The 17,159-nt window shown below is 34.3% G+C and overlaps 1 protein-coding gene across 1 annotated transcript; it reads right to left on the bottom strand.

Moving 5' to 3' along the window:
- Window positions 1-6,189: 6,189 nt before the first annotated feature.
- LOC131648230 (ribokinase-like) lies at window positions 6,190-11,604 on the bottom strand. Its single transcript, XM_058918006.1, has 5 exons — window positions 11,336-11,604; window positions 9,154-9,200; window positions 8,949-9,038; window positions 8,012-8,074; window positions 6,190-6,611 (listed from the first exon to the last, which is right to left on the bottom strand). Exons 3-5 carry the CDS (start codon window positions 9,030-9,032, stop codon window positions 6,384-6,386), a joined length of 375 nt encoding a protein of 124 aa, XP_058773989.1. The 5' UTR covers window positions 9,033-9,038; window positions 9,154-9,200; window positions 11,336-11,604; the 3' UTR covers window positions 6,190-6,383.
- Between the last annotated feature and the right edge of the window lie 5,555 nt (window positions 11,605-17,159).

The following is a 17,159-nucleotide window of genomic DNA, read 5'->3' as shown; positions in this document are numbered from 1 at the left end:
AAAACAATTTTTTTCACTATTTATGCAAAGAATGAAGGTTTTCTAGAAAAACAAATTCAGTAAAACAAAGAGAATGATTGGTAAATCCTTCTAAACACCTTAGAGTTAAATGATTAATGCATTGAGAAGATGAGAGAGTGATTCATAAGACCCAAATCGACCCAAAGTGTCTGTGAGATATTGGATCGAACTCTAGTATTGTCAAAGGGTAGCTTCTTGGTTCGACAGTTCGACAGAGTTAAGCATGAAGTCGAAGGATTGTTCACATGCTGGTGTCGAAGTGTGCATGCTGTAGTCGAAGATGGGTCTAGCATGCAGATGTCGAAGATGCTAGGGTTGTTAGCATGTTAAATTAGGTTTTAGTGTTTAAACCCTAATTTGTTAAGTTAGCTTGTTTATTAAGTTGGCTTGTGTAATAGGCCTTGCTGAAAAAGCCCATTAGTTAGTATGTTAGGTTTTATTATAAATAGCATACTAGTCTCTCATCATTGCTAAGCTGCAAATCCTAATTTAGGGTGAGAGAGGTTATTTGTTATTCTTGTAAACTTGTAATCTTGTTTTAAGAGAAAGTGAAAGAATAGCAGTTATAACCAATTCTTGTGTTCTTCTTATCCTCTCTAATTCCCTATTATACTTTGTTATTGGTATCGTTTTTCACAACAAATTGGTGCGGTGAGCGTGGAGAAGATGCCTTCAACAAAGTATGAGATTGAAAAGTTCACCGGAGTGAATGATTTCGGTCTGTGGCGCTTGAAGATGAAAGCCCTACTGGTTCAGCAGGGTTGTTTGGAAGCGTTGAAGGGAGAGGCAGCCATGAATGCAGAATTGACGGCAGCGGAGAAGACGAATATGATCGAGAAAGCACACAGCGCAATTTTGTTGAGCCTTGGTGATAAGGATCTCCGACAGGTATCAAAGGAGACGACGGCATCAGGGTTATGGGTGAAACTTGAAAGTTTGTATATGACCAAATCGCTGGTAAATCGACTCTACCTGAAGGAAGCTTTGTATTCATTCAAGATGATTGAAGACAAAGTGTTGGCTGAGCAGTTGGATATGTTCAACAAGCTGATTCTTGATCTTGAAAATATTGATGTGAAGATCGATGATGAAGATCAAGCGCTGTTACTATTGTGTTCTTTGCCTCGATCACATGCTCACTTCAAAGAAACTCTCTTGTATGGAAGGGAGTCCCTGACGTTTGAAGAAGTTCAATCAGCCTTGTACTCTAAGGACTTGAATGAACGAAAGGAGCATAAACCTTCGACTGTTGGCGAAGGTTTGGCCGTTAAAGGAAAACTCTTACGAAAGGATGGTAAGTTCGACAAGAAGAAAGGCAAAAGTCAGTCGAAGTCTTACAGTGGCGAAGCATCTAGAATTCGATGCTACCATTGTAAGAAGGAGGGTCACACAAGAAAGGCGTGCCCTGAACGCCTGAAATATCATGGAGGTAAGGATAATGGCAACGCTGCCATTGTTCAAGATGATTTCGAATCATCTGATGTTCTTGTGGTTTCAAGCAGTGACTCTAAGAAGGAGTGGATTATGGATTCAGGTTGCACTTGGCACATGACTCCAAACAAAGACTTGTTCGAGGAATTATGTGATCAAGATGGTGGATCAGTATTGCTGGGAAACAACAAGGCTTGCAAGATTGCAGGTGTTGGATCTGTGAGATTCAAGCTCCATGATGAGTCAATAAGGTTGTTGACTGAAGTCAGGTATGTTCCTGATTTGAAGAGAAATCTGCTTTCTCTTGGTGAATTCGACAAGAAAGGATATGTTTTCCAAGGAGAGAAAAGTATCCTAAGAGTCATGAAGGGTTCGAAGGAAGTCTTGAGAGGCGTGAAGAAACAAGGCTTGTATACCCTTGAGGCTGAAGTTGTAAGTGGTTCGACAAATGTTGCATCCACGAAACCTTTGTCGAAAACAGAAATCTGGCACATGAGATTGGGCCATGTCAGTGAAAGGGGCCTGGTCGAATTAGGGAAACAAAATCTGCTTGGTGGAGACAAAGTCGAAAAGCTGAAGTTTTGTGAACCCTGTGTACTTGGAAAATCTTGCAGAGTGAAGTTCAACAAAGGCAAACAAAGAACACATGGATCCCTTGATTACATCCATGCTGATCTTTGGGGGCCTGCAAGGTGTCCATCACATTCAGGAGCAAGGTATTTTCTATCCATAGTAGATGATTATTCCAGAAAATTATGGGTATTCATCCAGAAGACTAAGGATGAAACTTTTGAGAATTTCAAAAGTTGGAAGACTCTGGTTGAAAATCAGACTGGCAGAAAGGTCAAGAGGTTGAGAACCGACAATGGCCTTGAATTTTGCAATGAGGCATTCGACAGTTTTTGTGCTGCCTCTGGTATTGCAAGGCGTAGAACTACTGCAGGTACTCCACAGCAAAATGGTTTGGCTGAAAGGTTTAATCGAACTATTTTGGAGAGAGTCAGATGCATGTTGACTAGTGCGGGGTTAACGAAGGTGTTCTGGGCTGAGGCTGTTTCGACAGCAACATATATGATAAACAGATGTCCTTCGACAGCGTTAGATATGAAGACACCTGAAGAAGTTTGGTCGGGACATCCACCAGATCTCGACAAACTGAGAGTATTTGGATGTGTAGCCTATGCTCACATTAGGCAAGACAAGGTCGAACCTAAAGCTCTGAAATGCATGTTCATGGGATACCCTGAAGGAGTCAAAGCTTATAGGCTATGGTGCCTAGAGCCAGGTCACAGGAGGTGTATCACCAGTCGAGATGTAGTTTTCAATGAAGCTGAAATGGCTTTTAAGAAAATTGATGATGTTGGTCGAAGTACAGAAACATCTGACGAAGAGCTGGAACAGGTAGAGATTCCTGTTGAGGTGGAGCATGTTGATGCTGAATTGCATATCCCAGATGAAGTCGAAGAAGAAGCAGAAGATGCTGAAGTTGAGGAAACTAACGATGACTACCTATTGTCGAGAGATAGGTCGAGAAGAGTCATCAAGCCACCTCAGAGACTTGGATATGCAGATCTTATAGCTTATGCCTTAATCTCTGCAAGTGAGGTTCTAGACGAAGAACCTAGATACTATAAGGAAGTTATGAGGAGTCGAAATAAGACTGAATGGCTGAAGGCCATGGATGATGAGATGAAATCTCTTCATGATAATCATACTTGGGAACTGATCAAGAAACCTGTTGGGGCAAGGTTAGTCAGCTGTAAATGGATTTTCAAAGTTAAGGAAGGAATTGAAGGAGTGACGTCGAAAAGATACAAGGCAAGGTTAGTTGCAAGGGGTTTCACTCAGAAAGAAGGTGTCGACTTCAATGATGTGTTTTCTCCTGTTGTGAAGCATAGGTCCATTCGAATGTTGCTTGCCATGGTGGCATAGTTCGATCTTGAACTGGAACAGATGGATGTGAAGACTGCGTTCTTGTATGGTGATCTAGATGAAACGATCCTGATGAGGCAACCTGAAGGGTATGTCGAAAAGGGGAAGGAAGATTATGTGTGCAAGTTAAAGAGATCTTTGTATGGGCTGAAACAATCTCCTCGACAGTGGAATAGGAGATTCGACAAGTTCATGGCACGCATAAGTTTCATTAGAAGTCAGTTCGACCACTGCGTTTACTTCAGATTTCGACCTGGTAATTCATTTGTTATTTTGTTGCTTTATGTGGATGATATTCTCATAGCAAGCAACAGTGTTGAAGATGTGATGAGGGTGAAGGCTGAACTCAATAAGGAGTTCGATATGAAGGATCTGGGAGCTGCTTCCAGGATTCTTGGAATTGACATTCGGAGAGATAGAAAGAAGTCGAAGATATGCTTATCTCAAGAGGCATATCTACGGAAGATTCTTGAAAAGTTTGGTATGTCAAATTCGAAGCCAGTTGTGACTCCAACAAACCCTCAATTCAAGCTGAGTATTGATCAGTGTCCCAGTACTGATGTCGAAAGAGCCTATATGAATAGCATCCCATATGCTAATATAGTCGGTTCTTTGATGTATGCTATGGTCTGTACTAGATCCGACATAGCATACGCAGTAAGTCTTGTAAGCAGGTACATGGCGAATCCTGGAAAGGCTCACTGGCAAGCATTGAAGTGGATTTTAAGGTACATTAATGGGTCTCTGAAAAGAGTCCTAATTTATGGTGGAGCCTTGGGTGAAGATAGTAAAGCAGTAATAGAAGGATATGTCGACTCTGATTATGCAGGTTGTATGGATTCCAGAAAATCTATTTCTGGATATGTTTTCACTATGTTTGGCACTGCAATTAGTTGGAAAGCAACACTTCAGAAGGTTGTTGCTTTATCAACCACTGAAGCGGAGTATATTGCTCTAACTGAAGCTGTGAAAGAAGCATTGTGGCTTGAAGGTTTTGCAAAGGAGCTGAAACTTCAAGGTCGAGGTATCACTGTTAAATGTGATAGTCAAAGTGCAATACACATGTCGAAGAATTCAGCCTATCATGAGCGAACTAAGCACATTGATGTGAGGCTGCATTTCGTCAGAGGAGTAATCGAGCGTGGAGAAGTCCAAGTGCTGAAGGTTTCGACTGAAGACAATGCTGCTGATATGATCACCAAGACATTGCCGAGTTGCAAGTTTTTCCACTGTATGCAGTTGATAAAGCTGCATGAAGAAAGCTAGTCTGTTCCTTGACGTTGTAGAGTTAGGTCCAAGGTGGAGATTTGTGAGATATTGGATCGAACTCTAGTATTGTCGAAGGGTAGCTTCTTGGTTCGACAGTTCGACAGAGTTAAGCATGAAGTCGAAGGATTGTTCACATGCTGGTGTCGAAGTGTGCATGCTGTAGTCGAAGATGGGTCTAGCATGCAGATGTCGAAGATGCTAGGGTTGTTAGCATGTTAAATTAGGTTTTAGTGTTTAAACCCTAATTTGTTAAGTTAGCTTGTTTATTAAGTTGGCTTGTGTAATGGGCCTTGCTGAAAAAGCCCATTAGTTAGTATGCTAGGTTTTATTATAAATAGCATACTAGTCTCTCATCATTGCTAAGCTGCAAATCCTAATTTAGGGTGAGAGAGGTTATTTGTTATTCTTGTAAACTTGTAATCTTGTTTTAAGAGAAAGTGAAAGAATAGCAGTTATAACCAATTATTGTGTTCTTCTTATCCTCTCTAATTCCCTATTATACTTTGTTATTGGTATCGTTTTTCACAACAGTGTCTTTGTGTAGAAGTCAAGTTGTGGACACACTCCAAATATTCACCTCCATTTTCTATACATGCACTTTGTGAAAGTTTCCTAAGTGGGTCATTTAGCATTTTTTTTCAACTAGAACATTAAGCACTTTTTTCAACTAGAATTATCACATCCCATATTGTTCCAACTTCCAACCCATTGCTTTAAATCAACGGGTGTGTTTTGCAAGCAAAGAGCCGTTATGTATAAATTTAGCTCATCTGTTGTATACACTAGTACAAAAATGTTAATTTACACCCATTTTTTATTAAATTTACACCCATTATTTTTAATAAAAATCGGGTGTATATCCACAGGGTGAGAAATGTATAACGAATTTACACCCGTTTAAAACGGGTGTAAATACGTTCGTAATTACTCCCTATTTTAAAAATATCGGGTGTAAATACATTCTACGTTACACTCTAAATTACACTCTGTTTTAATAAAAATCAGGTGTAATTGAGCGTAATTACGTTTTTAATCACACCCTATTTTAACAAAAATCGGGTGTAATTGGGCGTAATTACGTTTTTAATTACACCCTGTTTTAATAAAAATCGGGTGTAATTACGTTTTTAATTACACCTTGTTTTTAATAAAAATCGGGTGTAATTTGGCGTAGTTACGTTTTAATTACACCCTGTTTTAATAAAAATCGGGTGTAATTGGGCGTAATTACGTTTTAATTACACCCTATTTTAATAAAAATCAGGTGTAAATACGTTCTTAATTACACCCTGTTTTAATAAAAATCAGGTGTAAATACGTTCTTAGTTACACCCTTTATGAATGAACAAATTATATTATATTTAATTTCATTTACACCCTATTTCATATGCTAGAATACACCTAATTTTAGTTATCTCATTTCTTCTTATTTCTTGTACTAAGAATAATATTTTAAATACTATAAAATCTTACACAAAAAAATAAGGGAGAATTATGTATTAATCAAGAAAAGTATATCAACATACAACCCATAAATGTATTCACTAGTTGGCAACAACTAACAAAACTGATTAGATATTTGAAGCAAAGAACAACTAACAAAATCATATATTTTACATGAAGTCCAAACAAATTCACAAAAACCATCTAACTCAAAAGCCTGAAGTTAAGAAGAGGCCGAACAAGCTTGTTGTGTTCCAATGACAGCTCCACCAATTCCACACATTGTCTCAGTTCCACTGCTCTATCCCTACGGTACTACTTGAACTTACCCATTCATGGCATTTCAGAGCAGCCTGCGTAATGTCTTCAAAACTTTCGGTTGGCATTCCTGTAAGGCGACCAAGTTCACTTTCATTAGGACTAAAAATATCAACACAATCCAGTAATTCTTGTGGAATTGGTGCATCGATTCCCCCAGCATCAAATATTACTGGGACATCAGCATTCCTTGCAGACTGTATGTACAAACAAGAGCATAGTACGGTTTGGCTAGTTAACAATCTCATGGATTAAAAATATAATTCACATGAAACATATATGTTCAGAAGTACAAGGGGCATTGATATCTGAAGCAAATACACGACAAATTTATTGTCAATGCAGTCACCAAGTCATAAATCATATTGATCAGGTCAGACACTACTAAAATAATCTCTTCTTATAAAGGGATCCACAAAATCACTCCAAGTGTGCTTCAACTAATTGTGTTCGGTTTTACGGACGAAAATATCAAAATAGATTTTTGCCAAGTTGTGCTTTGATCTCTTGCTGTAAGTTCTCCATTTCTGATAGGGAGTGTTGCACATACCAGTTGTGCTTTGAACTCCAAAATGGTTATGCAAATAGATAGGGAGTGTTGCACATACCAATTGTGCTTTGATCTCTTGCTGTAAGTTCTCCATTTCTGATTTTAATTGATTGATGATACTTCTCTATGAAAACAAAAAGTAAATCATTATAAAAAAAAGCAGGAGACTGATTTGTATCCATACAGACAACTATGATACTGCAAATTAGAAACCCACTAACACGGGACTTAGAATAAACTACATTTGTCTTTCAAGACATTTGCACCAATCCTATAGATTACAGATATCCCCAATGACCAAATCATTTAACAGCTACAAATACCAATGTATCTAATAAATTGAGCAGATTCATCGGGAAAAAAATAGGAAAAGTGAAGCACCAAAACATCATACAATCGACACCAAGAAAGAAATGCTTAAACCATAACTAGTGAAACCCACCTGTTCTAAAGTAGAAAATTCTTCATGCTTAGCACCATGAAAACATGTCATAACCAATCTTTGCTCTTATGACTAACTAGTGAAGTGTATGAGAACTTTGAAACATTACATAATAGAGTAAGTATGTATGACTTATCTTTTCACGACGACACGGATGACATAGTCTAAATGGCATGCTGTGTAGGAATGCAACACCGCGGTGTAACCATGTCGGTTTATCCGGATTACCCGAAAGCTATTCCAATGGCATGCATCAGAATTTGGCACAGAGCCAGAAGATGTAGCCTTCTTGACCCGCTCATCGGCTTTCTTTTTACGAAACTCCTCCAGCTGTAAAACCCAAATAGTTACTCACTATGAAAGAAAAAAAAGGAAAACAATAATAGAATATAGACTTTGAAAATTGAAACTCACGTGTATGACAAATTTTTACATCCAAAAACATAACAAATTAATAATGCTAAAAGGCATAAACTATCAGAGGAAATGAAGATTAACATATATAAACCACCATTATCCAACAATGCATCACATAAACAATCACAAAACTACTATCCCTAACTCTATAATCAGAATCTCGAACAAAATCAAAATCAAACACATACCCGACGCTTGCCAGCTTCCACATGCTCTTGCTTCCGAGACGAAGCAGAGTTGTTCGGTAGCACCTGAGCCGACGCCATTGAAACAAAATAAAACACATAATTAGCTTTAGTCATATTCACCTAACTCTAAGCACTTCTTTTGACTTCTCATTGGATGCATGTCTCATGCATCATTAGATTTTTTTATAATGAGCTTAAGCATTTAGAAATGATTCTTAGACAAATAGACACACCTTACCTTATTGTATTCTTTCTCTATTATTGTTCTGCCTTTGGCTAACTAATGATCACCCAAAGTTAATGACAATATTTCTAGCTCCATTTTCTACTATGCATGTGATCGAGAATTTCAAGTTTCACAAATATCATACTTTCTGGTGATTAAGTAGTACTTTTTTAATAGTAATGAAATGTTGTTCCATTTTTTTAGCATATAAAATGTATTTATAATATCAAACTTCTCTTCATAATTCATCTAAATTTTAATAGCTAGCAAACTAACTAACATTTGCCAAGAAAGGTGCATCTGGTTCATTGCAATTTGCAAAGAACAAAAGCAATACTAGGAGACAATAATTTACTAAAATGACAAAAAAACCATGAACTGATATTGTCTAACAGTGACATGAACATCTATATGACATGTTTCAAAACCAAACTATAAGTTATACCAACCAAAGTATAAGGAAAGACAGTCACAACTTTAGTATCTTAATCAAGAAAGAAAAAAAGACAGGCCTACAAGGCTAAGGTAGTGCATGTCATATGGGCACTATGATTTTCAACATCATCATAAACACCACTGGCTTCATATTTATCATACAAAAATAAAAAGAAAAAACAATTAGCTCATTTTCCAAACAGAATATAAACAAACACTAACCTCGTAGAATTTAAGTACAAACAATTCTTGGAGGATAATAGATAAGTCACTTACAGTCTTTTCAAGGCCCTTCTTTATCATAGGGTCGCATTCAATAACGCCATATCTCGTACTTCCATTGCAACAGAGTCCCAACATGACATCCTAAAAGTAGTCAATTTTTTCCATTTTCAATCTCCAATACAATACTTGTCCATAAAAATTAAGTATAACAGCAGAAACAAAAAATCATGTAAATTTCAAGACAACATTATCTTACTTCAATCTTCAATACAATACTTGTCCATAAATTTATTTGATTTGTACCTGGGAAAAGATTATAAACATGATTAGCTTCGGAATTACAATTTCAACATAAGTCTCCAACTGAAAAGGAACAGAACAACATAATGAACAACAATATATATGAGACAAAAATATATATATTTAGATATTTTGAATACTATATAGTACAAGTCACGTGGTTTCTGTGTTTTACTATACCACATGAAAGCCTTTGTAAAATAAACCAAAACCACACGTCGACTAACAATTATAAGTGGTCCTCGCAATCTTTTTTTTCGCTTCCAAAAATCTTACCACCATTTTTAAATCAACCTTTCGGTCACTTAAATTGTCGGTAACAAAATACTGAGACTACATTTGAACTCCACAGAACACCCTCATGCATTACATCTTCAGTAGGATGCTAAAACTTTTTTCAACAAAATCTTATGAAAAATATTCAGAACTGAAATGTATAAATAAAATGATACAAAACTAACATATTGAAAATATAAGTTGAGCACATGATGGATTGTGTGCAAACTTCATAACAGAAGCGTGATCAGCACACAATTCAGGACCTTCTCCCTTCATCCCCATTCTCCCCTCTCCTTCCTAAGATAAATAGAGCAACTCATGTATACCACCAAGAAATCTAAGGACACCAACCTACTATTGTTTCTTGAGAGGCTGGGAAGATTGCTGAGCATCTCCTATAGACTGGTTTATACTAGCTTTGGCCTCGGCGAGAAATTTAGGATCAGGCTCATGTTTATCTCATGTGTCGAATTTCACATGATTGTTAAACAGCATGAAAAAGCTCTACCATTAATTTGAATGCAAAAACATCTAATTTCACATTCCAAGCATGTAGTGAGTTAGGATATCCATATTCTAATATTAAAATCAACAAATATTTGCATCTAGATTCCTTTCTGAAGTTACAATAAGATTTGATGGATTGAGAACCCGTGAAAAGTTATATAAGCAATGGGAATTTACCTCGGGAATAGATCTAGCAAAGGCGTCGCCCATGTATGGAAAATTGGATGGGAGACAAGAGCCTTAGAAACTAGGCTTTTTGTTATTAGAATTTTCAAATGGAATGAGAGAAAAAATGTGTGGGTATCATGCCTAATTTTTTCATCTATTTTCAATATTGGTGGCTTTGAATGTTCCTCTGACACCTACTACTGATGTGGGATTGCACAGATTTTATAATAACGCAATGTCGTTTTGAGCCTATTTCATCCCAGTTGTTTTTGGATTTCTAGGGCTCAATGCCAGTTAACACAACTTGACACTTGCTATATTGATAGCACGCAGTAGAAGACCCCCTCCTTGTAAAAATAGTAGGGCATTAGATTAAACTTCAATGTAAAACAAATTTAAAATTCATTTCATATACTAATTTCTAAACCTCCTCTTTCCAAAATATACAGTTTCTTCATAAATCTAAAAGCTAGTGCAAACGGATGAGGCAAGGGAATTTGAAAAATGCAATAGGAATCTAGCATAATCTCAAGTTGAATCATACAATGGGAATCTAAAGAAAACACTAGCTGCAATCAAGTTATGATGTTTCTACGAGCCTTTTTTTGTATGGAACACAAACTACATTCAACTTGACTAGACCACAATAAACAAGAAATTTTATAAAACTGAGACATTTCATATTTCTCTCAATAATAGCTTTCCTCCGGTTCAATAAATATATAAGGGGTCTATGAAGCACGGACATCGCAAAAACGACAGCAACACTGACATGTTGACACCGATAAAAATTTGAAAAATGAATAAATTAAATGTAATCACAAATGTCGGAGACAGTTTCCGAAACTAACACAAACATACCTTCTTTCAGAGGTGTCGGTTTTACAAAGTAAGGAATCAATTAAACCATTTCTTTTTCTAACATTCTATTGCAAGAATTACTACTTCAAAATGAACATCGAAATTCGAAGATAGATTCATTCATAACAAGCAGTCTAAAGGTTCACAAATCAATACACCAAATTCAAACATATCAAACAGTACAGAGTCAGTGATTGATGAAAAATCTCAAATCATATCAAATGGAAAACTAATTTGACTCAATTTATGCAACAATAGCAAAATTCATGAACAAATGGAAATTTGTAAATCATATCTACAGAAACATAGCGAAGAGATTCTACCTCTAACGATGAACAGCTTGGCTAACTGGCTCGCCGGTGTGAAGCATAAGAAATAGGTGTGAATAGAAGAAGGTACGAAGGATGAAGAAATGGAAGATGAAGCAAGGTGCAAGGGGATCAAAAATGGTAAGTTCTTTTCGTATTTAGGGTTTTGGTGAAGGAAATGAACTGAAACAAGGTTCCCTCGATTTTGGGAAGCTAGAAAACCTAGGTTTCGTGCACTGCGCGCGGAAACAAACAGAAACAATTCTAATACGACTTTGTTCTTCGATTCCATTTTTGGTTAAATTTGTTGAAAACACTGGGTTTAGAAGAGAGTCTGTTGAAAACTGAGTGTAGAACGAAAGTTTTGTTCAATACTATGAATTAGATTATTTTATTTAGTCTAATAAATTTGTTAGTATATATGATTAGATTATTTTATTCATCTAATAAATTTAGATTCATTAATATTTAGTTAATAATATTTAACTTATTTATTATTATTCCATATAGATTATATATTTTGAGTTATAAAATTAAATAAATATTTTAAATTTATATAAATTTACACCTTTTTTTTAGTTTAAAGGGAGTAATTGAGATTTGATTATAATAATATTTTAAATTTAAACCCGTTTTTAAAAATTGGGTGTAATTTATTACCTGATAATGTTTAAAATGATACTTTATTTACAAGATTGCCATCGTATTTCTTATTTACACCCGTTTTTAGTATATTGGGTGTGAATTTTAAAATTATATTAATCTTTTTGCATTAGTGATAGTAATATTTGAAGTTTGAAGATCATAGTAGTAGGTAAGGTAGCAGGTAGCTAGCTATCTTCAAATTTTAAAACCTTAAAAATTAACCAATCTTTACCAACCTCAACAAATTAATTGAAAACATCTAACTAGTTATTGTGTGTTTGGAAATAATATTTCCACGGTGGAAAAACGTGCGTTTGATAGAAGCTTGAACTACTAGCTTCTTAATTTTCACGGTGAGAATATATTGCACCGTGATTTTGTTGAGTTGCAACGTGAATCCAAACATACCTTTAAACAAGCAGTAAAATTCATAATTAATTTCTTTGTTAGTTTAACAATCTATCACCAATAATAACACTCACTAAACCACAAGATAAGTGCATTATAATTTCAAATCAGATAGTATAGTATATATATCCCTTAGTTCTAGCTAGCTAGCTAAGTAAGAGTATTTGTAATATTTATGAGGTGACTGATTGATTGTCATTTGGTCCTTTTACCATTCCCTACTTCTTATACCCACCAAGACCACCACGCATCCTTCTGAATCCCATCTACTATATTTCTTTTCTCTGCTCCAAAACTCATCTTAACTCTTTCATATATATAATATTGACCAACCAAACCCTACTCTATATCTTTATCTCAATATATATGCATATATGTCGCACATTCCTAAAATCATACAGTATAGTTTCCAAACTATTACTAAAGAAATATTCTATATCTTCACTTCACCTGAAGGTCTATATGTAGACCATGGTTTTAAATTGCTACACCCGTAATATTGTGGTTGCAGTAGTATCGCATCCGCATCAGACTGTAATTATCAATTATGTGATTGTAAATCACAATAAAAACTACATCATTATACTGCAACAGCCGCATCATAATACTGTATCGGTCGTATCAAGCCGCATCAGATCGCATCAGACCGCAAGAGATTATGTAATATTCGCAAAAATTATTTGATCTACTTTAATTTTTTAATTATATATATGGTAGATTTAAGATATATTTTAAAAAGATCTGTGAAATTCAAAATGATGACGAATTGTTAATGAGATATATATGAAAATTTAGAGAAGAAATAAAAGACATGTGAAATCGAAAATAAATAATAAAATATAATATTTTATATTCATAAATATTAATTCACGCCGCAACGACTGCAATTCTTATCGCAACAACCGCAATAACTAAAACCGCAGTGACCACAACCGCATCCGCAACCACAATTTATAACAACGATGTATTTTTAATTTATTATTATTGCATCATCCATCAGATGTCTTATACATTTTTCGAAATCTAGCCAAATCTAAGTGTTGCATGATATTGTCTCATAGTATGTGTGTCATAATATTGTCGCAGCTATTCTATACTATTAATTAGGTAGTTTGCTTCAAATATGACTATCTGAGTTTTAAACTGTTTGATTAGAAAACCAGTCATTAAAATATACCTATTAATTTATTAATTTGGCATGTTGTGATGTGTTCGTTCGATTCCATTTATTAGACAATCTGTTCATTAGGTGTGACTTTGTATGCAATTTTTGTTTTTCGTTTGAATCTCTTATTTCATTGTTTTGTGTTAATGTACACTAAGTTTAATGCCTATATACATATATAATGAATTTGAACACTTTATTAAATAGAATAATATTCACCATGTCATATGTCAAATGCTAATATTTGTGAAAAAAAATAATATCATCAATAAAATACAAATAAGATCATAAAACAAAAAACTAGTTACTACACCATCTTCCACGGACTCAATCATAAATTCTCTGCTCCCATCACACCTCAGCAAAATAAAATTGTTAAAACAAAAAATCGTACCTGCAAAAAATAGTAAGACATGTAAACTTCAACCTCCTGACTTCATTAAGGGATCAATAGACACCTTCGTTTTCAAACTTCAAAAATCACTCTATGAATTGAAGCAGACCCCTCATGCTTGGTTTCACAAACTTCACCCATTCCTCACGAAAATAGAATTTCAATATGTAAAAAGTGACATTTTCTTGTTCACTAAGGTAACTCCAACAATTACGTTTTACATCCCTGTTTATGATGATGATGTAAGGGCTTTGGCTAATATGCATAAGGATTTTACTTATGCACAATGCATAAGCCTACATAAGCCATCGGATCATGTTTTTAATCCAGTATTGAGTATTGAGTATTGAGTGGTGAGTATAGTATTGGATAATAACAATTGATGTCTAGAATTTGATCCAATGATCCAAGGGTCCATAATAATCTATGCATGGTGCATAGATTTTTATCTATGCACAGTAACTGCACCCATGATGTAAGCATCATAGGAAATTTTCATCAATCCATCAACAATCTCATTAAAGTCGTTCACACACATTTTTGACTTAATGACTTAGGAAACCTACACTATATTTGTTGATTCCAAGTTTAGAAACTATCATCCAATTCTCTTCTTGTTGCCTAACCCAAACCAAATATATTCAAAAACTTCTCCAAAAAGCCAATACGCTTATGTTAATCATGGGATTCATTTTAGTCCCTTAATTTCAAAAAGTTTCATATTGGTCCCTTACATCTTCAAAAGATATCATTTTAGTCCTTTCTATCATATTAGCGATTGATTTAGCGACCGATTTTTGAGTTTTTTGTTGTAATATTGCTATTATAACAAGGCGAGTTAAATTGTATATGAATGAGTAACTAGTTGAAAATGAGGCACATGATACTAATGTATGTGAGAAAAGTGAAATGCAGAGTGTTATAGAATTTATCAATATAGATAATGGGAGTATACATTTTACTAGTAATTAATTAGTACTATTGCAATAGTGACCCAAATATTTTTCTACCTTAATTTGCCAACCTGTCAGAAATGTAAGAACAAATCTCCTCATTAAAGTCAACTTAGCACCAGTAAGTTCAATTAATTAATCAATTAAATGAAATTTGTTTTATGAATTCCGTGAAATGCATGATTAACTACTTTTTAATCAATCATTGATGCAATAGTCTTTAGACACGATGGTGGCCCATATGTTTTTCTTCCAATTATTTCAATCAAAACAAATGGAGAACAACAATACATGAGCCACTATCAATTTTAATTCTTAACTTACCATTACCATGATTCATGAACATAGAAATTTGTCATTATATTAAAAAAATATTAATTCTCTACATGCTTATAAATTAGGTTCTGACATGATTGCCTGGGAGTCAATATCTCCAAGAACATATTACTGATAAGATCGATTCAACTTTATAATTTGACTATTTCAAATTTCTGTATATCACATTAAATGCTACATGGAATATGATTCCTATATTATATGCTACCATATTAATTCATATCAATATGTTAATATGTTACTAATATTATTCTATATAGTATACTCTAGCATGTCCCATATCCTGCAAACCAGATTGACATGCTGCTGCTTTTGAACTGCTTGTCACCACTTTATACAGCAACACATTATATCAATGACTACTAAAAAAAAATATTTTGGTTACACAAGCAAGAGATTGATTTAGTCCAATTCATAGCCCAGCTAAACTCATATATAGACATAGCTATATTATTTTTACAGAATAATTTTATTATTATATTTTCATCTCACTGTCCTTTTTTATTTCAATTTTTAAATAAATATTTTAGAGTATATATATATATATATATATATATATATATATATATATATATATATATATATATATATATATATATATATATATATATATATATATATATATATATATATATATTGGATGGTGAAAAGTTTCTTTCAAATGGACATTAAAAATGTCAGATATAGTGGTCAAATGTTATATAGTGTTACTGTAATAAGCACTATATACAGTTCCATAAAGTTGTGAGAACAAAAATGCAGGTATTATATATATGACTAATTACAAAAAAGGGTGGACTCTAAATTTAAGCCAGCAAATCTTCCTAGATCCCTGCCTACCGACTAAGATTAGTTTAATTTAATTAAATAGTTAATTACTATATATAAAGTTTACTTTATGGTTGTTACATTGTATTTGTTTTTAAGAACATGACTTTTGATGTTTTGTATTATAGACTTTTGATGAGAAGTTTGTTTTTGCTTTTACTACTTGTTTATAACAAAAAATAAGGAAGGTGTTTAGTTTAAATGAAGAGATACTTGATTTTAGGATAAGTTGAATATTCTTCAACTGATAGTAAATTAAACAAGGGTAAACAAATTTGAATGGAAGTCAAATAAATGTTTCTCAAAATTATTGGGATCTATTATAGTGGTCAAGACTATCTCCATAAATATACGTTCTATAAGATTTAATACATATTCAACCTTTTCGATAATGATTTGGGATAGACAATTGTCGATCCATAATTGTTTCCGCTAGCCATAGTTAAACAAATTTTTAAAAAAGTTTTTTAAATAAAAGAATTTCATTTGCGATCTATTCACCCCCTCTAAATCGTATTTCACAGCTTCAGTAAGGGTAATATATTTTGCTTCAATGGTTGATAACGCAAATACCATAGCACAATTCTTGTGCCACCCTATCTAGGTAGTGGAAACATATGTACCTCGTACTATTTCCTCACGCAAATCAATTTTGATCTTATCTTCTAATCTTCAAAGGCTTATGATAGTTGATGATGAAACATGCTTAAAAGGACCAAAACTTGAATCTTCACAACCTAAGTCTTTAGAGTCTTCAAAACTTGTTCATCCAGAACCTTGTCATCAGAGTCTTCAACACTTGGTCTTCAGAATCTTCAAAACTTGCTCTTCCAGAACCTTGTCTTTAGAATCTTTAAAACTTGTTCTTCCACAGCCTTGTCTTCAGAATCTTCAGAACTCGGACAACAGAATCTCATAGCTTAAGATGTCGTCAGAAGCTCTTCCACAAGAGTTACGATCAGAAGCTCTATCACTAACGCTCATGTGAACCTTTGATATATAAGAATTCTAGAACTTGACTAGGTCTTTTTAAACAGCCGTAGTTTCTCCCAGAGTCAGAGTGTGTTGAGTCTAGAACCTGATGATGCCACACGCCTTATCTTCAGAGTC

This window comes from Vicia villosa, linkage group LG2, assembly GCF_029867415.1.
Source record: "Vicia villosa cultivar HV-30 ecotype Madison, WI linkage group LG2, Vvil1.0, whole genome shotgun sequence".
Taxonomy (NCBI): domain Eukaryota; kingdom Viridiplantae; phylum Streptophyta; class Magnoliopsida; order Fabales; family Fabaceae; genus Vicia; species Vicia villosa.
This window is presented reverse-complemented; position numbering and strand designations above follow the sequence as displayed.